Source organism: Diospyros lotus, chromosome 2 (genome assembly GCF_014633365.1).
Source record: "Diospyros lotus cultivar Yz01 chromosome 2, ASM1463336v1, whole genome shotgun sequence".
Classification (NCBI taxonomy): domain Eukaryota; kingdom Viridiplantae; phylum Streptophyta; class Magnoliopsida; order Ericales; family Ebenaceae; genus Diospyros; species Diospyros lotus.
The window spans coordinates 25,327,032-25,349,527 of record NC_068339.1 but is presented as its reverse complement, the minus strand read 5'-3'; the positions used below and the strand labels follow the sequence as shown (position 1 = coordinate 25,349,527).

The following is a 22,496-nucleotide window of genomic DNA, read 5'->3' as shown; positions in this document are numbered from 1 at the left end:
GTTGAAATATTTTAAAGAAATATAGTCGTTAGAATATGATCGTTGTTAGAATATTCTATTAGAATCTAGCCGTTGGAATATAACCGTTGTTGGAATCTTTCAATAGAATATAACCGTTTAGAATATGACCGTTGTAATATTCCATTGGAATATAACCGTTGTTAAAAATATTAATTTTTAATTATAAAAATATTTTAATTAATTTTGCTAAATAATTATTTTTAAAAAATATTAGTAAATTTATTTTAAAATATATTAAATATTATAAAAATTTATTACCGTCATATTTATTATTAAATTATCAAATAACTAATAAATTTTGTAGTAATAAAAATTATAAGTGAGGTAAAATAATTAGAATTAAAATTTTTTAATAAATAAGTGAGATAGGGAGTGAGATAAAGAATGAGATAGGGAATGTAGTTGGAGCACGCACAATTTTTTAAGATAGGGAGTGAATTATTTATAATATAATAGAAAATAAGATAAAGAGTGTGATTGGAGATGACATAAACTTCGGCTGCCGACTCATTTAGCCGATGGAGAGTCTCTTTTGATGGCTGATTTTTTAATTACTTAATTTTAGTTAATTTTTGTGTGATTCGCTTAATCTAATTTATTAGATTTTAAATTAACTTTATTTATGGCGGAAAAAAGTGTTTATGCAAAAAATTAAATATGTGTAAAAATATTTTTAAATCATGAAAAATTTACGCAAATAGTTTAAAATAAGTGACTACAACATATTTTATTTAAAATTTTATAATTATTTCACCAATTTAAAATTATAATTATTTAATTGAGAATAATACACACAATTCGACAATTCGATTATTGGAAGCCCATTATTTCCATTGCAAAGCACGATTTATTTTGAATATTACACCAAAAGCCCTTAACAGCAGCCAAGGCATCTGGGCCACACAAAGGCACCAACAGCAGGCATGGCAGACACAACCACAGAAAGTTAACAATCAATCACACCACGACGACGGCAGCGGCACAAACACCCAGCGCATAGCAAGCATCTCAAAACCCACCACGGAGTCGAAGCACAAGGTGGAGAGTCGACTCTTTCTGAATGTTATAATCGGCCAAAGTCCGGCCGTCCTCCAGCTGCTTCCCGGCGAAGATCAGCCTCTGCTGGTCCGGCGGGATCCCCTCCTTGTCCTGAATCTTTGCCTTGACGTTGTCAATGGTGTCGGAGCTTTCAACCTCCAGGGTGATGGTTTTTCCGGTGAGGGTCTTCACGAAGATCTGCATGCCGCCGCGGAGACGAAGGACGAGGTGGAGAGTCGACTCCTTTTGGATGTTGTAGTCGGCCAAGGTTCGGCCGTCTTCGAGCTGCTTACCGGCGAAGATCAGCCTCTGCTGGTCCGGCGGGATACCCTCCTTGTCCTGGATCTTGGCCTTGACGTTGTCGATGGTGTCGGAGCTCTCCACCTCCAGGGTGATCGTTTTTCCGGTGAGGGTCTTCACGAAGATCTGCATCCCCCCGCGGAGACGGAGGACGAGATGGAGAGTCGACTCCTTCTGGATGTTGTAGTCGGCCAGGGTTCGGCCGTCTTCGAGCTGCTTTCCAGCAAAGATCAGCCTCTGCTGGTCCGGCGGGATACCCTCCTTGTCCTGGATCTTGGCCTTGACGTTGTCGATGGTGTCGGAGCTCTCCACCTCCAGGGTGATCGTTTTTCCGGTGAGGGTCTTAACGAAGATCTGCATCCCCCCGCGGAGACGGAGGACGAGATGGAGAGTCGACTCCTTCTGGATGTTGTAGTCGGCCAGGGTTCGGCCGTCTTCGAGCTGCTTTCCAGCAAAGATCAGCCTCTGCTGGTCCGGCGGGATACCCTCCTTGTCCTGGATCTTGGCCTTGACGTTGTCGATGGTGTCGGAGCTCTCCACCTCCAGGGTGATCGTTTTTCCGGTGAGGGTCTTAACGAAGATCTGCATCCCCCCGCGGAGACGGAGGACGAGATGGAGAGTCGACTCCTTCTGGATGTTGTAGTCGGCCAGGGTTCGGCCGTCTTCGAGCTGCTTTCCAGCAAAGATCAGCCTCTGCTGGTCCGGCGGGATACCCTCCTTGTCCTGGATCTTGGCCTTGACGTTGTCGATGGTGTCGGAGCTCTCCACCTCCAGGGTGATCGTTTTTCCGGTGAGGGTCTTAACGAAGATCTGCATCCCCCCGCGGAGACGGAGGACGAGATGGAGAGTCGACTCCTTCTGGATGTTGTAGTCGGCCAAGGTCCGGCCGTCTTCGAGCTGTTTTCCGGCGAAGATCAGCCTCTGCTGGTCCGGGGGAATGCCTTCCTTGTCCTGGATCTTGGCCTTGACGTTGTCTATAGTGTCGGAGCTCTCAACCTCCAAAGTGATGGTTTTTCCGGTCAGGGTCTTGACGAAGATCTGCATCTGTACAATAAAACAACAAAACCAAGATCAGATCATCACCCTCAAAACCTAAGCTAGGATCAGTGTATGCCAATTATCTTCAAAAATTTACAATCTTTATATAAAAAATTATAAAAATAACTGATACATAATTTAAGGTTTGGAAAACACGAATGAGAGAGAGAGAGAGAGAGAGGAGAAGGTTGTAACCTTGACGGAATGAAAGAGTCGAAGGCAGGTGGTATCAGAGGTGGCTTTTGGTTTCTTCTTTTGCAATGGCGGAGAGGAAGGGGAAAGGGGGGTGTATTTGTAGGAGGGAGGCAGCGGAGAAACCTAATGAATGGGTGGAGTTGGTGGTGACACGTGTACGGCTGAGCTGTCAAGCATAGACCACACGGGAAGTTTCCGATAAGGTACGGAGAAGGGTGACCGTTTGTTCTGGAAATCCGGCAATAGTATACGGCGTCTCAACGGCGTTAAATAAAATATGTATTTAATTAATTATTTACTTGGTCTTTCATTTCATCTCTGCTTTTCGACGTCATTTTCAAATGGTCAATTACCGGATGGCCGGCCGTCCGCAGTTTGCCTATTATTAGAAAACGGAAAACAATTATTGGATGGGCTTTAGAGAAAGCAATTGAAAATGAGAAGGATTCGATTCGGCGAGTTGGATGCACCACCAGCAGACGTTTTCATATCAATGCTGTCATTTTCATATTGAATTTTGACATATATTTGATATTAATCACTTGTGATATTTTATTATTAATTTGTACGTTGGATGCACCACCAGCTGATGTTTTTATATCAATACTGTCTTTTTCATACTGAATTTTGACATATATTTGATATTAATCACTTGTGATATTTTATTATTAATTTTACGAGTCACACAAATAAATAAGTAATAAAAATTCGTGTCTAATTATCTTCTCAAAGAGGGTAATTGTACCCTTCTCATTTGCATTCCAGTGAGGATGATGTTACTATATGAAGAAGAAAGGGGGAAAAAACAAATAAACAAACAAACAAAACAAGTCAGTTAGCCGAAGAAGAAGAAAGATCATCCTGTTTTCTTCTTTTTTCCAAGTTTGAACATAATGGTTCCATAAACGCATGAATCAGCTCCAACTGGCATTTCTGGATGAGAACTCACGGTGTCACCCCGCATCACTCGGTGAAGCTTCACCTTACTTTAAAGAGGCAATCATACATGAAGAAAAGCTAATGATAACAATTCAAACAAACAGAATGAAGCTAATGTTTACTACTTACATTGCCTAGAGCCCTAAATCCCTGAAGGGTTAAGCATCTTGGGAAGTGTATAGCTGAACTTGTCTTGGCCAAACCTGACCAAAGACATCCTTCTTCTGATATCGCCTGTCCCAGGACCACGGGACATCTGCATAGAACAGAACACAACGGGATGAAACAGGTAGACAGTTTCGCAGAAATGGAGGATGACCAACTGGCAAACATCGCTAACCTTTGGCAGAATATGGTTTTGGAGGAAGCTCGTAGGGCACTGGCAATCGGATTACTTCAGAGGAATCTGTGTTACTGTTTCCTTGCCAAGCCAGAGTCACAAGCTTTGTTCGTTTCGTTTCAGAATAGTCCAATGATTTTCCACATTTGTCCTGAAGCTAATGGGAAAATCAGATTTGTGGGCTCATGGATTTTTTCCTTTTTCCTTGATGAATGTGGGTCAATATGAACATCCAACCTCTCCAAACAGAGAAAGAAACACAAGAAACAAAGGGGTAGATAAATATTTCAACAAGCATGAAATGAAGCCGTTACCTCTGCCGAATCCCCGTTCTCTGTACAAGAAAATCCACAACCAGATTTGACAGGGGAAGGTATAAAGAGAACTCCAAGCTGAACAGATTCCAAAAATGTGCCATAAGATCAATAAAATTTGAAGGTGGAACAGCAGAGATAAGTTGTACCGCAGATAGACTATACCATGGCTGGCACGGCAGGTGAAAACAAACTAATCGCAATGGAATTTTATCTTGGAAAGAAGTCTTCAAGTAAGAAGAATTATATTATGATGCAAATACCTCGTAAGAACGGATCATCAGCTGTGAATTGTTTTTCTGGAGTGCTCCCCAGGCAGCTTTGCTTAGGTTTGCTGAAGTTAGCAGGAGCCACCTGTTGAAGCAAAATCTATGAGTTTTAGTATTAACACCATATGGAGAAACAATGGGGGAAAACATTAATCTTCAACAAACAAGAAGTTGAGATGGACTCTTACGCTAGGTTTTGACCATTATAACGGGCAAATGTCTTTATATGAGGCATTGCGCAACTGGGACATTGAAGAATAACAATATGATTAGCACAAACATACTATTTTTTTCTGCCTTTGTTAAGTTTGTACAAAAATATTACCGAGAGCTACAAATATCAGTAATATAAGGTGGCAGCAGCGCTCAATGACAACATATTCTTAAACCAATATAGTTAAAGGTACTATAGAAAAATTAAGTAACCGAATATCAGTAACAATTAAAATATTAACCAACTCTCTGTTTGGGTACAGTGTCAGTCCTATTGTCTGCTGGCTTTGGCAAGAGAGTGTTTCTGCTACATCTGGTGAAGCAGAGCAGGTAATTCAAGGTATCAAATCAAAACTCAAAAGCTCAATAAATTCTTCGAGATTCCAAAAGAAGAGCACACCTTATTTATTTACCAATCGAAATGCATGATTTAGTAATAGCATTCACATGGAATGCAAGACAGCAGAGGGTTAAAATTACCTTAATGCAGGCCATGCCAATATTTTTCAGTCATGCTGCTCAAGTGCTTTTTAAAGTGAAAATATTGTATAGATGCACTTGTTCCTTTAAGTATATGCAAGGCTAATTTTCTGAACCTGGGGAAATTAAAGGTTGCTTCTGGTCCCGTCAGAATGAGTTGAATGTTTGGAAGAGTTAAAAAAAAGTAACATTTCGTGTCCAGCTCAAAACACAATTGTTTTTTCACTACTTCAGCAACTGCATAGACAAGAAAAGGAAATTTTTGAGAAGCACTGTTTCTTGCCAGTCCAAATCACAGATTTGGGTGTTGAAGTAATTCAGCAATTCCACAACTGAGAAATGGAAATTTTTGAGAAGGCAGTATAATGCAAAAGAAAAAAAAAAGTAATTAGCCGCCAATGAAATATTCTTCCCCTTACCACCACGAAACTTCAAACTTAGAAGTCACATCATGAAACATCTATTACAAGTTTCTAGTGTTGATAGAGTTACATTATCTTTATTTTATTTTCTTTTTTGTTTCTATCAAGCACGGAAATGGCCACAAATAGAGATGATTGTTGAGCTAGAATTCATCTAAACCAAAATACATATAAGCAGAGCCCAGTTACCATTTGCTAATTCACAGCCAAGAGGTAGGCCTTCAAAAGACCAAATAGTATTCACATCATTATAGAAGCAGTCAGACAATTTGAGAAGACAAAAACAACCGTCCTTTAGATAACATGTTAACATCAAGGATAACAAAGAGGAGAACTACTAAATTGAGATATAAGAAATGAGAACCATGTGGTGTACCATCATAAAGGACTCCAAAAATTTTTATCTGATGGGTTCAAAAGTTCAACCAAGGAAACAAGTTTACCATCGACCAGTATGGCTTGCCTTCCACTTCGCCCAATACTTCTTTAAGAATTCTTTCTCCACATTTTTTAATGGGCTTGGGATGGCACTCCCAGCACCGTAGCCCTGAGAATAAGTATGTTAAACAGTGCAGGAAAATAAAAATTAATGAAACTAGTCTTTGCTTGGTTACTACAGATATGACAGCCAACATGGACCAGAAAAGCTTGACATGAATTGAAGAATCCAGAAAGGATAAGTAAATAACATTTTGTTAGAAGATGTGGCTGATTCATATTCCTTATGGGGCTGATTCATATTGTTTCATATCCACGGGAGTCCATGGGAGATTTATTTAATTACTTTGCTTTCCTTATTTAAGTGATTTGATTGTATATTATGTCTTGTATCTTTTTTGTATATTTCTTTCTATATTCGGTTGTTGTAGCCTTCCTTTTATTTCTTTCTAGATTTGGTATTTCCTAGATTTGGTAGTTTCCTAAATCTGGATAAGGTAGGCTGTGTAGTTTCCTAAATCTACATAAGGCAGGCTGTGCCTATGCTGTATAAATTTACAGCTTGTGCTGCATCTTAATTTAAGTCAGGTTTTTCTTCTTTTTCGTGACATGGTATCAGAGCCTTAGGATTAGTCCTAGGCCTGTCAAGATTGTAAAGCATGGCGGCCGAAACTGAAAAATCAGTAGGCATGACTGATGTTACAGAAAGTTCTAGTCAAGGCACTGGGAGGGAACTTTCGATCAGTCATAGTATTGGAGAACTTCCGATTGTCCAAGCAGCCTATAGGTTGAATGGCAAGAACTACCTCAAATGGTCCCAACTTATCAAGACTTTCTTGAAAGGCAAGGGAAAATTGAGTCATTTGGAGGGATCTGGACCGCAGGAGAATGATCCTATGTATGGTGCATGGGATGAAGAAGATTCATTAGTCATGTCTTGGCTATGGAACTCCATGAATCTGGAGATTAGTGATACCTATTCGAAGGTACGTGATGCCGCTCAGATTTATGAACATAGGACCAAGGCAGCAGCAACCAAGCAAGGGAATCGGTCTATCACCGAATATTCCAACTTGTTGCAGACCTTGTGACAAGAATTGGATCACTATCAGTGCATCCAAATGAAATGCACTGAAGATGCAGCAATTCAAAAGAGATTTGTAGAGAAGGAGCGAATATATGATTTCATGGCTGGACTAAATTTAGAATATGATGCTGTTAGAATTCAGATTCTTGGTAAGCCTGATCTATCCTCCTTAAATGAAGTAATTTCTATTGTACGTGCAGAAGAAGGTCGAAGAGGAGTTATGTTGGAGCATGGTCACTTGGAGAATTCAGCTCTATTGACTCTAAAAGGAGCTGGACGTGAACGAGGGACTAAAGAAGATAAAAGATTCATGGATACAAGTTGGACCACAAACAAAGATAGTTTGTGGTGAACTTTTTGTAAGAAGCCAAGGCATACAGTTGATAAATGTTGGAAGCTTCATGGGAAGCCAACAAAAGGAGGACAACAACTTAAGGCTAAGGTTCAGGCCTACACTGCCAATGGTCAACAGCCATCTCATATGACCAACTATAGTGACCAAGAGCATACAGAAGGTAAAGAAATAGGATTGATGGGGCTCAAACAGGAGGAGATTGAGAAGTTAAGGAACCTATTGGGGTCTCTTGAAAAAGAGCAAGGTGTTAGTGCTTCAAATCTTGTCTTCACAGGTATTACTTTCAATTCTTGTTGCTTAAATGCTTTAGATTTAGGTTTTAAATCACACTGAGTACTTGATTCCGGTGCAACTGACCACATGACCCATTCTTCACACAAATTTCTAAACTACAAACCATGCCCCAGTACTAAAAAGATTGTGTTGGCTAATGGATCTCTAACTACTGTTGTTGGAATAGGGGATATCCTTGTTAACAATTACCTAATTCTGAAAGATGTTCTCCATGTCCCAAAACTCTACACCAATCTCATCTCTATTAAAAAGCTGACCCAAGACACTAATTGTCATGTCATCTTCTATCCAAATTTTTGTGAATTTCAGGAAAAGGACATGAGGAAGAAGATGGGCATGCTAAGGTGAAAGAGGGGCTGTACTACCTTGAAGAGTCTAGTGGGCTGAGTGATAGAAAACATTTTTCTCCTATATCTTTTTTAGCTAAATCCAATAAGGATGTTTTATGGCTTCATCATTTTCGCCTAGGACATCCATCTTTTGTAGTTCTTCGGTCTATGTATCCCTCTTTGTTCAAGGGATTAGATAATAGTGATTTACACTATGATGTTTGTCAATTTGCTAAGCATAAAAGAGTTTCATTTCCTCTTAATAATACTCGATGTGCTCTTCCTTTTGACTTAATTCACAGTGACATTTGGGGTCCTTCTTCTATTCCTAGTATTTCGAATGCTTGATGGTTTGTGTTGTTCCTAGATGATTGTACTCGGGTTGTGTGGTTGTATCTTCTAAAGAACAAATCAGAAATATGCACCATTTTTCCTAATTTCTATACCATGATTAAGAAACAATTTGGTATTGGAATTAAAAGAATGAGAACTGACAATGCCAAAGATTTTTTCAACCAAACTCTATCTCTTTTCTTTCAAGAGATGGGTATAATTCACGAGTCTTCTTGTGTTTATACCCCTTAGCAAAATGGAGTAGCTGAGAGGAAGAATGGTCATTTGTTGGCAGTTACAAGATCCTTGTTATTCCACAATAATGTGCCTAAACGCTATTGGGGAGAAGCTGTCTTGACAGGTACATATCTCACCAATAGGCTTCCTTCTAGGAATCTTGCCCTCCAAAGTCCTCTTCAGCTTCTTGCTAAGGCATTCCCAGAATTTATTCCAACAAATCTTTGCCTAAGAGTGTTTGGTTGTTTGGTTTTTATTCATAATCATTCTCCTCATAGAGGGAAATTGGATCCTAGAGCCCTAAGTGTGTCTTTGTTGGATATTCCTCCACTCAAAAAGGTTATAAGTGTTTCCATCCTCCATCCAAGAAGTTGTTTGTTTCGGCTGATGTAAGCTTTGTGGAGGACCAATCATATTTTGATATGACTGATATTAAGTGGGAGACCAATTCATTGGATGAACAGTCAAGGGAATTCTATTTCTCAAATTTTCCAATTTCTTCTTCTCCTTCAAATCATCCTCAAGATTTCTTAAATCTGGTTCCAAGAGAGAATGTTCACTCTTCTTCTCACCCACTACAAGTCTATTCAAGGAGAAAAGGTCCTGATTTTATCTCTAAGCATGCTGAATCATCTAATCCTTGTGTAGATCAGTGCAGCCCTCAACCTGATTCACCCAAGAGTCCTAATTTACTTCAATCTACAGTCTCTACTGCTATACCAGAACCTATTTCAAGCAACACTCAGCCATCTAACCCACTTTTGGATGACCTGGACATCCCAATTGCCTTAAGAAAAGGAACCCGAGCCTGCACTCAACATCCCCTACATCTATTCCTCAGTTATTCTAAATTGTCTCCGACACACAAGGCCTTCTTGACCAACCTTAATTCCATCCCTATCCCAAAAAATCTATCTGAAGCTTTAAGTAATGATAATTGGAAGGAGGCCATGAAGGTGGAGATGACTGCACTTGAAAAGAATCAAACCTGGGATTTGGTCCAGCTACCTAAAGGAAAGAAAACTGTTGGATGTAAATGGGTATTTACAGTGAAATATAAATCAGATGCCTCTCTTAAAAGGTACAAAGCTAGATTAGTGGCCAATGGTTATACACAAACATATGGTGTGGACTACATTGAGACATTTGCTCCCGTCGCAAAAATGAATACTGTCATAATTTTGTTGTCTTTAGCAGCTATGTTAGACTAGCCATTGTATCAATTTGATGTTAAAAATGCTTTTTTATATGGGGATTTAGAAGAAGAAATTTATATGGAAGTTCCTCCTGGGTTCGGATTGACTAATCATGGAGAAAATGTTGTATGCCGATTGAAGAGAGCCCTATATGGGCTGAAACAGTCTCCCAGGGCTTGGTTTGGGAGGTTTACAAAGGTGATGCTTGGTTTGGGCTATAAACAAAGTCAAGGAGATCATACTCTTTTTATTCATCATTCTAAAACGGGTAAACTCACTGCTCTATTAGTATATGTTGATGATATCATTGTGACAGGAGATGATAAAGACGGTATTGATGCCTTGAAAAGATGCTTGATTCACGAGTTTGAAATAAAAGAGCTGGGCAATCTAAAATATTTTTTGGGTATTGAGGTGGCTCGATCTAAGGAGGGTATCTTTATTTCACAACAAAAATATGTGCTGGATCTTTTACAGGAAACTGGTATGTTGGGTTGTAGAGTAATTGATACTCCAATTGAACAAAATCATCGTATTGGTGCTGACCTCGAAGAAGGGGTTGTTGATCGAGCATCCTACCAACGGTTAGTGGGGAGGCTCATATATCTTTCTCATACAAGGCCAGACATTGCCTATGCCGTGGGCGTAGCTAGTCAATTTATGCATAACCCCAAAGAAAGTCATCTTAAGGCTGTACATCGTATTCTTCATTATCTTAAAGGCAGTCCCGGTAAAGGCATTTTATTTAAAAAATGTGGTCACATGTCTGTGGAAGCATACACTGATGCAGATTATGCTGGATCCCTTGCTGATAGACGGTCAACCTCGGGTTATTGTACATTTCTTGGTAGATTTACAGATCCGTTGGACAGCTCCTATGCGATTATATTGTGACAACAAGTCTGCTATCAATATTGCCCATAACCCCGTCCAACATGATAGGACTAAACATATTGAAGTTGATCGACATTTCATTAAAGCGCAACTTGAAGGTGGCTTGATTTGTACTCCATTTGTTCCTACTGGCAAACAACTTGCTGATCTATTTACTAAAGGGGTTTCGGGTAGCATATTTCACAAGCTTCTATACAAGATGGGAATGTATGACATCCACACTCCATCTTGAGGGGGAGTGTTAGAAGATGTGGCTGATTCATATTCCTTCTGGGGCTCATTCATATTGTTTCATATCCACGGGAGTCCATGGGAGATTTATTTAATTAGTTTGCTTTCCTTATTTAAGTGATTTGATTGTATATTATGTCTTGTATCTTTTTTGTATATTTCTTTCTATATTCGGTTATTGTAGCCTTCCTTTTATTTCTTTCTAGATTTGGTATTTCCTAGATTTGGTAGTTTCCTAAATCTGCATAAGGTAGGCTGTGTAGTTTCCTAAATCTGCATAAGGCAGGTTGTGCCTATGCTGTATAAATTTACAGCTTGTGCTGCATCTTAATTTAAGTCAGGTTTTTCTTCTTTTCTCAACACATTTCTCCTTTCTGGGAAAGGTTGTTTTCTAATAAAAATAACACAATTCATAAAAGTTTCATGGAACATGATATAAATCTAGCAAGATAATAACAATTAACACCATGCATTCACAAACAACTTGATATTACCTCTAACGAACACCTCACATCTTCTACAGTAGGCCATACTATTAAGGGCTCCCCTAAACCCAGAGGCTTTTTGTCTTCCGAGACACCTGATGACATTGATGATGCTAGCTCGGACATCCACTTCTCGTCCAAAGAACCAAGAGAGGAGAACTGTAACGTGGTAAACATAAGGAAGCATCCAGAGAATGAATTCCTGAGAGGGATGCAAGATATAGACTACATTTTTTTTTCCTTCAAATAACACCCCAAAGTAATACAATTTCTAATATATTGCTTCAGAACACCCTCTGATGGACCCAACTTGACATCTACTAAAGTGGCTTTCACATGTGATGTATGTGTTATTCTCTAATATTTGACTTTTTTTGGCTGAAATCTAATATTTAACAAGAATTAGATAACCAAATGCAAAAACATACACAGGCCTCAAAGCAAAACATGTGAAAATCATTGCATAATCTGACTTTAAATTGTAATAGCTACCCTAAAATAACCTATATTTTCATTGAGAAATTTTAATAGAAAATTGTGGCACAAAACCATTGACTCCACATGTACATCTCTTGAAAGATCATGAAAAAAAAGAAAAAAGAAGAAGAAAAACAGAAATCCAAGGTTGGTCTGACATTTTAAAAAAACAGTAAACAGAAATATTGTGATATATATATATATATATATAGAGAGAGAGAGAGAGAGAAAGAAAGAATTGTAACTATTGAAGCAAGAAGACAAAATTACCTTGCACCCTATCCACCAAGTGACAAAGTTTAAAGCCACTGCATTAAATTAGTAACATCCACAACAAAGTGCATTCACCAATTAGATATTAGGAGAGCTAACCTATTCATGTATTGCCAACAAATGAATGGGCCCATCCTAGCAGTGAATCTATCAACTACCATGTGGCATTGTGCATTTTGCTGAACTTGACAGTGCTGCACATGTGCAGTCTATACCATGTGAACCTTAGAATTAGAGGAATAGGTTCTCTGAGTAAGAAGATCTAAGAAAGCATTAGAAATTTAATGGATATCTATGACTTCATGTCTCTAGGCAGAGAGAGACCCACCACAATCAAAAACCTCGCAAACCAATCATCAGCACCATGGTGCTGAAAAAACACTGGAGCAGTCACTGTTACCATAAGAAAAACACATACTATGTGATCAGTTGCCACCATTAGGGAAGCCACCATCAGAAACTCCTCTTGTAACACCAATGGGCCTCACCAAAAAAGAAAAAGAAAGAAAAGGTGATAGTTAAAATTCTCTCTCCAACTTATAGGACCAACTGGCCAAGCAATAAGCCTAAGATCTCCGCCAGTAAGAATACCGGTGTGATATTAGGTCATGACAACAACTACCTCCTCTCCTTTCAACTATGGAATCCTCACCAAACTTGTCTCCTTGCTATGCCAGAAATCTCATATCTTGTAAATCTGACTTGAGTCAGTCTCAAATATCTCTTTCCCCACATCCACATCCACTAAATAGTGGTCCTGAGCCGACTGTAATACCACTAATAACACCATGAGTCTGCACCCAAAAAAGTTAACTCTTAGGCTCATAGAACTAAATAATATATCCAAGACCTCCACTAATGTGAAATTGAGTCATGACACCTCTCCTTCCATTCCTTCATGGATTCATTTCTTTGTCATGCCAAATCTGACCCAATATGATCACTGTTGACGTTACAAATTGCAGCAAACAACCCTGTCCGTGACCCTTCTTGTTAGTGATCCATAAACAACACGGATGCCACCATGGAGACCTCATACTCATCCCTCCTTTTCCTAACTGTCCCCTTGATGAACTTCTAACTCCACAGCCAGTACAGTTTGCTTTTAGGCTTTGAGAAAAGCAACCATGATCACACAGAAACACTGTGACTCTGAGAGTATTGGTGTCTTGGATGTTTGACTCAGCCACTGTGATTTTTATCTGAAATTACAGCATGGCTGTGGGGCCAATATAAATCCATGAGATATGGGAATTATGGGATAACAGAGCTGTGAAAACTCAAGCATCGTCTTTTAAATATCACCCTTTTGCCTTTTAATTAAGGAATAAAAGTTAATGTCAACATGATGTTTTTATTGGTACAGATATTTGACAATGAGGGTTAACCTTTAGAATAGCATAGATGATTGTACCTTTTTCATAATTTTTTCAGTACTTAATGCACCATGTTTTTGAGTTCACATGGACCCAAACTAGGTTTTAAATCAATAATGAGGTACCTAAGCAAGCGAGGGGTGAAGGAAAAATGCACCAATCACGTTAGGTATAGGTTACCCATGTTATGTATCCTTCCCATAAAAAGGCAGCCAGCTCTAGTGCACAAGGCTCTCCATTTTGCAAGCATTAGGGGTTGTCTTTGTATGTAAATTTACCCTTGTTTTGCAAAGAGGCAGTTTCCACAACTTGAACCCATGACCTCCAGTGACCAGGGGCGGAGCTAGGATTGTTTAATTGGAGGGCCTTCAAAAAAAATTTCCAAGCCCTAGTGGCTTACTATTATCACATGGGCTTAGTTTTCCTTGGGCTTCTTAAAAATAAGACCTAAATGTCGGGTTATTTAAAAGAAAAGGGTCTGCAGTAGAGGGGGCAATAGATTTGGGGTTGGGCTGGTGGGTGGGGGCTTGGAAAAAATTCATTATTTTTTTAGGCTAAAAAGTCTAGTTTTCAAAAAACTTGGGGGGGCTGCCCATGGGCTAGATCTGCCCCTGCCAATGATAAAAGAGCAACCTAACTATTGCTACCTAGGCTAGCCCTCTATATATCTTCATAAAAAATAGAGTAATGCTATTTATCTAGATTGGAGATCCATCTCCAATCTAATTGGCACATTTTCATTAGAAAATGAAATGGTGCAATGTAAATATGGACACCTGCACCTTTTCATTTTTCAATGAAAAGGCGCCAACTAAACTAGAGATCTATTTCCAATCTAGATAAATAGCATTACTCTAAAAAATAATAGGAGCAAAAGAAAGTATCAAGCTCAAACCACACAAAGATTAAACAATGACATTAGTATTTCTGCACTAAGTAGTGTAATTGTGCCCTAGACTATGACTATTTTATGTCAATGTTGTAACTGATGCAAAATGAACCCCACCCTACGGGGTCCTTAAATGAAATCATAGTTTTCATCTTCCTTTGTATCTTACCCTCTTACTCATTTTCCTTTAACAAAAAAGAATTTATGTTCAGCAAAAAGTATAAAGAATGGTGATATGATGAAATCCAGCAATGAACAAACAAGAGCTGTGCATAAAAATATAGCACATATACTACAATATTATTCTCTGTACAAAGTCTAGATACAAGAGGTTTATGATGGGTTTCCCACGCAGACCAAGAAAGATCAGGTCCTACCTGGTAAACGAGGGGGGACTTTTGAAACATTTTGTCAAAGATGCATTGTTGGAGAATGGTACGTAACTTCATATGTCCCCACTTTTTCAAATTGGCACCTTTATGATATCCAGGGACAGATGCAATCAACCTAACCTGTAAGTTATGCATAACAAGCTTCAGAGACGTCAAAGTGGCATACCAGCACATACAATGTACATGTAGAATATGTGAGGACAATATTTGCCAACAGAAACAAAATCAAGCAACAACAATATATGAACAAAACCAAAGTTCTAAAGCAGCATTCCTCAAATGAGCATGCCACCAGAGAAGCAAGCTTGACAGCCCACCAAAAAACAGTGGCAGTTCTATGAGGATAGCTGATTGGCTAAAATGCCAAAAGATTATGATGAATATGTCATACCAAGATGTACTGGGGATACATAATCACAGGATCAAACACGATGAAATAAAAAGATATAACTCCCAAAAGTTGTCTGAACTCTGAAAAATAATATCCATCTTGATAAAACAATGCAGCAGCCAATATTTTATTTACATGTAGCATGCCAAAATATATTATGCTAGACAATATTCTTGCATCCAACAATTAGTCGACCTAAATTCCAAAAAATTTAGGTAAAGAATCACAGCTAAATAATGATATTAATAATTAAACATATTTGGTAAGGTCTGCAACCTAGTGTTCAACTGTGATTAAGGTTTTAGGAGGATTGATAAAGCTAAGAAAATTATAGACTAGGAGAAATTTTTTCGATATTTATACAAAGTTGGTGTAAATATTACCAAGAAGCTTATAATCATGACCAACTACACTAAATCCAAGTGTAATGTAAAAGGCAAGCACAATTCATATATAAAGAGGCCAGATACTACCCGCTTTACTTTCAGGAGATAATTAGGTTGATAATTCTTCTTTTAACAAAGAAGAAAAAAATAGTTTGGTGTTCTAGAATTTGTATGCATTACTTGTAAATTGCTCACACTGGCCAGTATCAAATGAACAAAATACAATTTCAGGAAATAAAAGTACTTAACATCAAGGAACTAAACCCATACCATTGCACAGCTGTAGTCAAACTTCTTGAAAAAGGATGCATTGACATTGAGGTTGCCAAGAGCTGGTAAATTAACATTAAATTCAGGCCACTGCAAACATTTAAAAAGATCATCAATGCCATTCTCCAGAACATCACTGACATGACAATTAGAGACAAGAAACAGAGCAATTTCATTAAATTTATGGGTAAAGATATGCTGAATGTCCAAATATTCTATTCCAGAATTGGAGTATAATAACAAAATAAGTAATAAGCAAATACATTAGTAAAAGGCCGAATTCTAACTGAGTCAAAAACACAGCACACACATACACACAGTACATGCACATTTAGACAGATAGAGGGAGTGCTTGCATAGGCAAACTGATTATCCAGGGTTTATAATTCTCAGCAATCTATAAGCACAAAAGTATATTTATGTTGAAGGAATGAAGGATAATCAATACAGTAGTTTGGCTCATGTAAGAATAGGAAAGTTGAATATTTTGAAAAATGTCTGGTCCCCAAATTCTTGTTCAATCATATTGTAGTTCTACCAAGTGATTGCTTCTTGTACTCCCTGAGAACTAAAATGTTCATCCCTCTGTATGTATCCTGAACATTTTTGGCATGATAGCAACTTTTAGACTCAAAACAACACTTCCATGTTTAATATCCCAACTATCACCATTGTGCAAAGCATTGCGCCTTACATTCACTGACAGCCAACTTCCATTACTTGGGGTCCAAAATTGAACTGATTCTATATATAAAATATACAATTCATTATAATTTGGTTTCAATGATTGTTTTATTTTAGCACAGAGAGAGTAAATTAGATGGGAGGAAGTTGAGGATCCAAAAATGATAAAGCAACAACAAATCAAGCTTAATCAAAAAAGGACAGAAATAAAAAGAAATAATTAACAGACAATTAGAAAAACATACTAAACATGAGAAATGCTAATCAAATTTATAAAGTGAGCGAGTTAGGAGCAAGCATCATTAACCTTTTCAGCCCTTATACCAATACTTCTATAATGATTATCCAGGACTCATTACCCAAGATTGGGATCCATTGATGACAATAGAAGTAAACGTGACTGTCACAAGCAGATTTAATTTGATGATGAAATAAAAATAATTGAGCATAACATTATGGATGATTAGCCGACTTTGTGCATAATTATGATACCTGTAAGTGTGAGTGCACACAGCACACATATATAAAAAGAGGGAGAGAGATAACAGTCAAGTACAGAATAAAAAATTGTTGAAACAAACCATGTAGTTGTTTTACAAATTCAGAAATGCAACAATAGTATGCTAGGGTAGAAAGAATTTTTTAAACATAGCACGAGTATCTGGAGCAGTCAAACAGAAAAAAGTTGATAGAGGATAATGCAGGCACAAGAAAAACAAAGAAAAATATTAAAATCACATTAAAGAAAAAGTTCAATCTATCAGAGACCTAATTTTATGAGAAGCCATCAAGGAATGCAATAGAACCCATGCTGATAACTCATATTGAATAAAATAAAATACCCTTAGTACAGGAAACCAATCACCTGAATACCTGATAAGTAGAAATACCATTGCTTGATTCGGTAAAGGAGATAAGGAAGAAAGCACAAGTAAAAATGAACAGATAATTCATATATCATAAATTGTATCCCAGTATTTTTACCACAAAAAAAACTTAAAACATAAATCAAACAGGCCTTCCCTGCACTTTTAAGTAGAGCATTCAAAATTGAAATAGCATACCAGACTTTATAGTACCTTCAATGTGCTGAGATAATCAATCAGGTCAGTTTCAAATTCAGATCCTTTGTTTGAACTATTCTGATCCTTCCAAGGGAAATCTTGCATCCACAGACCTTGGCTTTTGTTGTTCCAGTCAACATAAATCAAGTTTGCTGTATGTACAATAATTCTCACACCTCGAGGATAGACAAGAATCATGGCTTTTGAATGATGGGTCCCATATGAAATTGGTAATGGGGGTTTGTGCAAAATCCAATTTTTCGGCTTGATTCTCTATAAACAATTAACAAAGTTAAAGTTCATCCACCCACTAAGACGTTTCGAATGCATAATTAAGATTATTACATTATGGTTCAGTCAGACCTTCATATGCTCCACAGTGGCATCACTCTCCCCATGAATTACCAAAACATGAGGGACCTTTTTAAGCACCGGACATGCTGCATCAAAAGGATTAAAAAAAAAAATATTGCTACAGGTCAGAATGGGATACATCCATTTAAATGCAAGTAGAAATTCTAACTTGATGGGAGGGGTAACAGTACGGACTACACCTATTACAATATTCTGGTATTTCCATAGTAATGTGTATTTTGTGTTGTGGAAAACACAATCAAAGAACTCCAACAAAATAAATCTTCTAAAAGGGTGGTCATAGTATGCAAGTTCTCTAAAGAAATTCCTTAAGTCTATGTAATCGGATCAGTATATGAATAAATATTGATCAAAAGTCTACTTGAGTAGTTATCTGAAGCATGGGAAACATAGATGAAAGTACCCTGAGATGCCCAAGAAATGCAATTATATGGTTGCATAAAGGTTTCAGAGTTGAGAGGAATGACAGCATCAACCATGGAGAATCAATAATACATCCACATAGCTAAATATTCATTTTAACAAACTATAATGACTATGAACAGAATATGCTGTTTCCTTGAACAGGCCATAGGAGCATTTAAGTGGAAAACAAGTTTTGGTAAACTGGGAGTGTATGCACATAAAATGTAAATTATTATTATCTGCAAGACAATAAAATAGATGGTGAAAACACACATACACAAACAGCTGCATGCACACATACATTTTTCCTTGAACCACCAACTGTATTCAGATTGCACGAGAGGATATCTAATATCTCAACAAGCTAAATTAATTAAATTAATGTATGATCATCTTGAACTTGAAATTCGTCTTCTTATGCAAAAAGAGTACATGAACCAAGAAGTCAGAGCTATTAGAAACAGGTGATAGAACTTTGATTAATCATGCTCACCAGAAAATAACCAATCCATGTCCACCATGTAATTTGAAAGGACAGCCACAAGCACATTGCCCTGCCAAAGAGATAAGCAAAATGCCCAGTAGTATACATTACTTACTTTCCATACTGATCGTACACATGATAAGCAGAACACCCAGTAGTATACATCACTTACTTTCCATACTGATCATACACTTGATAATGTGTATGCCAATTCATACAGGATCAGCTAGAAATCTTAATAGTCCTTCCAGGAGAAAATTTCCAACATAACAATCCAAATAATATCTAATCAGTACTTGCAGTGCCACAGTTCCCAGAAGTAGAGAAATCCTAAGGTCAGAAGTCATTTTAAAGGATTTGCATCCTAAAAATTTCTTGAACTAGTTAGAATAGCTTTCTTTGTGTTGTAATGAATAGAAATTTCTATCTTTACCCTATGAATTTTACCTGCCATGCCCTATGGCAGTATTTGAGAGCAAATTCCACGTTTTGCACTAATATACAGTCATCTACAGAACATTTTAACTAAATACCAAATGCTGGTCAATGATTCACGTAAATGGTCTCAAAGTTATGAGGTCAACTTAAAGTTGTCATAGATGACCTCCTCACAATTGATAATATGTTTCTTATGAGGAGCCAGGGGTACAACTAGTTTCACTAATGTTCCAATACTCTATACTGCTAAAAGTGAAGAATTACCTTGATCACGTCCGCAATAGAAACAGAAGAGGTATTTGCCCATGCAGGAAGTCCTTGCACACGTAGAAGTTGAAAAGTTAAAGGTAACTTTTCCTTAGGAACGTTAAACTGCCGGATGGCTTCAAAAGTGCTGTCCTCCACTAGGCTATCATTGTACAGCTCAGACTGTGAAACACAGAGGAAAAGAGAGTAGTGATCAACCGGAGAACAAATCCAATGCCACAAAAGAACTCAACAGTATTAATATTTCCAATGAACTGCACCATTCTCCCTTTTCATATTTCCATTTTTAATCTTTTAATGATAACACTGAAGCTGGAATAATACCTGCAAATTTCTCACTAGAGCTTCATCTTCAGACACTTGCCGTTTCCTTTTCACATTTTCCCTCTCACCTTCAACAAGTTCACTACTTTCATTTGGAGCCCTCTTCTTTCTGACTGAAGATGAGTTGTTCTCAGCAGCCGTACTTGCATACTTAAAAAAATGATGTCCAGGTATCAACTCAATAATATCACCATGTATAATTTTCACTTTTTCTCCAGACAGAACTTTCTTCCTCTGACCCTGGGATCTAACAACAATGGGGTTTGTTCCCTCCTACAATACCATTCAATATATCAAACACTTCGTTTTGAACCAAATTCCAGAATACGGGCATTTACGGGTATAAAAAGACTAGTGGTAAGTGGCTATGGCCTCCTTTGCCACCAGTGTTCAAAACTTTCGGGCGACCAAACATATTTATGTTAACTTACATGGTGTGCACGGTTTGTGTGTTATTGCGCGTCCAGTGAATTTAATCAGAAGGATACTGGCAGCGCGTTCCCATCGACGGAAAAACAAAAGAGTAATATAGATAAGGCATACCACAATAATATCGGCGGAACCATCGCGGGAGGCCGATATAGAGATATGTTTGCGGCTGAGTCTCTTATCGGAGACCGGAACAGAATTGCGGCCGACGGATTTAGGGCTTTGGGAAATCGGTAATTTGGGAATTGACGCTTCTTCGTCTAAGTTGTTGGAAAGTGGCACCAAGAACCCATTCTTCAAATGAAACGAAAAATCAAACTAAAAGGAAAAACAAGAAACAAAGAACAAGTGGTTGTACAGAAGTATAACACAAATGAAATACCGGAAGAGAAGACGCGGCCATTGATTAATTGTCGATTGCATGTACGGATACAAGAGATAAAGCTAAAAGCAGCTTCCTGGAAGCGAAGAGAGAAAGGGGTGGGTTTTGGAGCAGCCTGGAAAAAGAAAAAAAAAAAGATGGTGTTTTCGGTTGTGAATTGGTGATGGAGATGTGGAGTAAACAGAACGGCCGGAGAGGGCGGCGACGCCGTGACGGAAGGTTTAACCAATTACATCACCGGCCAGGGGCTAAGGCTCTGTTTGGAACAACGCGAGGAAGGTTAAAAAAAGAGAAGAAAAAAGAGAATTGGAATTTGTTCCACAATAGGAAAGAAAATGAGAAGGAAAATATATATATTTTTCATGTTCTGATTTTGTAATTTTTCCTTCTTTCCTTTTTACTTCTTTTCACATTTTCCAAACACAGCCTTAGCTCGCGGATCGGTTCTGCATCTATTATCAACTCATTACTAAACATTATGAAGCAATGTAACTGTCCACCATGTATTACATGAATAAGAAAAAAACAATTTATTACCCCCAAGTTCTTTTTCATCTCTCTTCAAAATTTTCTTTCATTTCACTGTTTTTATATCTTATAACTATATTGTTTTGATCTTGTCAAGCATATTTTAGCTTCATAAAATTCACTCAAATCTTATTAAAAATAATATTATTTCTAATTTTATCTTTTTATACGGTAACACATTATCTTAAGTTTTCATCTATATTGCATTCATATTTTCTTATTTTGCATATGGTTTCTGTTACCAATATTTTATATACATTAAGAATGGTCTTATATAGTGATGATGTAGTCACGACTTAAATTTATAAGACTTGCCATGAAATTAGAACCACATATCTCAAACTAATCCAATTTTGAAATTTCTGCATAAGCAAAACAAGAGTAATTGACTTGAGGCTAAGCTAAGATGATATTATTACTCTTATACTTAAGCCAACAAAAAAATTCTAGAGATAGCTTGTAGACTTGAAAGAGTAAAGAAGAATGTTATACATTTAGCTCATCCCTCTAACTCTTTTCATATCTTTTGGATTGAGTTTCATGATGAGGATTTTGATGAGAATTAGTAGGCCCTACTTATGATATGGATGATTAGTTAATTCCCCTTAATCTCGTGAGTCTAAGATTGATTTGAATTATAATTATCGGATAAGTGTGGAACATCTTGTATCTTAGGCTTACGGAGATTAGGACTTGTCACATCAAAAGGCCTTGGAATGTCTATCTTGTGTTGTTCAAACTAGACTTGGATTTATCTATTCCCTAGATCATAGCAATTGCTTCTTGTTGAGAGCTTATCCTATTAGAGTTCCCTTTGGAAGATGGCTTAATAAATAAGTGCCTTGAGACCTTTTTTTACTTGAATTGTGCTTTGTGTAGATTATCCATATCTTGGTTTAAAGGATATTTCAATCTCCATCTTCTAGATGGATTAGGCTTTCAACTTGCTTATCCCAGTGCAACTTAGGGGTACAATTTGATAGATTGATATTTTACTCTTATAATTATGGTTTTAATGATGAAAAATATTTCAAGCATTCTATTCTAAACATATCAAAATCGACTTCAAATGTGATGAACCTCATATAGTTTCGAAATTCTTTATATGGTTTTCAAGTCTCAAAAAGCTAGTTAAATTTCATTTAAATCTCAAAATATTGGATAAATGAAGCAAAACTTTTTCAAAGACAAAAGTCCATACATGCTCTTTATAG

General features: G+C 37.5%; 2 protein-coding genes across 6 annotated transcripts; both read right to left on the bottom strand.

Moving 5' to 3' along the window:
- Positions 1-831: 831 nt before the first annotated feature.
- On the bottom strand, positions 832-2,685 carry LOC127795030 (polyubiquitin). Of its 2 annotated transcripts, XM_052326437.1 has the most exons (3): positions 2,593-2,685; positions 1,516-2,403; positions 832-1,287 (listed from the first exon to the last, which is right to left on the bottom strand). In XM_052326437.1, exons 2-3 carry the CDS (start codon positions 2,401-2,403, stop codon positions 1,030-1,032), a joined length of 1,146 nt encoding a protein of 381 aa, XP_052182397.1. In that variant the 5' UTR covers positions 2,593-2,685; the 3' UTR covers positions 832-1,029. The 2 variants fall into 2 exon arrangements, with proteins under 2 accessions (XP_052182397.1, XP_052182396.1); XM_052326436.1 differs by having other exon boundaries at positions 832-2,403.
- On the bottom strand, positions 1,204-21,072 carry LOC127795029 (tyrosyl-DNA phosphodiesterase 1). Of its 4 annotated transcripts, XR_008021731.1 has the most exons (19): positions 20,755-21,069; positions 20,487-20,666; positions 19,944-20,216; positions 19,617-19,781; positions 18,924-18,984; positions 18,014-18,090; positions 17,666-17,923; positions 15,903-15,992; positions 14,841-14,975; positions 11,458-11,607; positions 6,013-6,116; positions 4,643-4,696; positions 4,449-4,539; positions 4,186-4,263; positions 3,872-4,022; positions 3,661-3,787; positions 2,593-2,971; positions 2,356-2,403; positions 1,204-1,443 (listed from the first exon to the last, which is right to left on the bottom strand). XR_008021731.1 is itself a non-coding variant. In XM_052326434.1 (17 exons), the coding sequence occupies exons 1-16, from the start codon at positions 20,773-20,775 to the stop codon at positions 3,690-3,692; spliced, it is 1,992 nt and encodes a 663-aa protein (XP_052182394.1). In that variant the 5' UTR covers positions 20,776-21,069; the 3' UTR covers positions 3,437-3,578; positions 3,661-3,689. The 4 variants fall into 4 exon arrangements, 3 of the variants coding, with proteins under 3 accessions (XP_052182394.1, XP_052182393.1, XP_052182395.1); XM_052326434.1 differs by lacking the exons at positions 1,204-1,443; positions 2,356-2,403; positions 2,593-2,971 and adding an exon at positions 3,437-3,578 and having other exon boundaries at positions 3,872-4,028; XM_052326433.1 differs by lacking the exons at positions 1,204-1,443; positions 2,356-2,403; positions 2,593-2,971 and having other exon boundaries at positions 3,437-3,787; positions 3,872-4,028.
- Between the last annotated feature and the right edge of the window lie 1,424 nt (positions 21,073-22,496).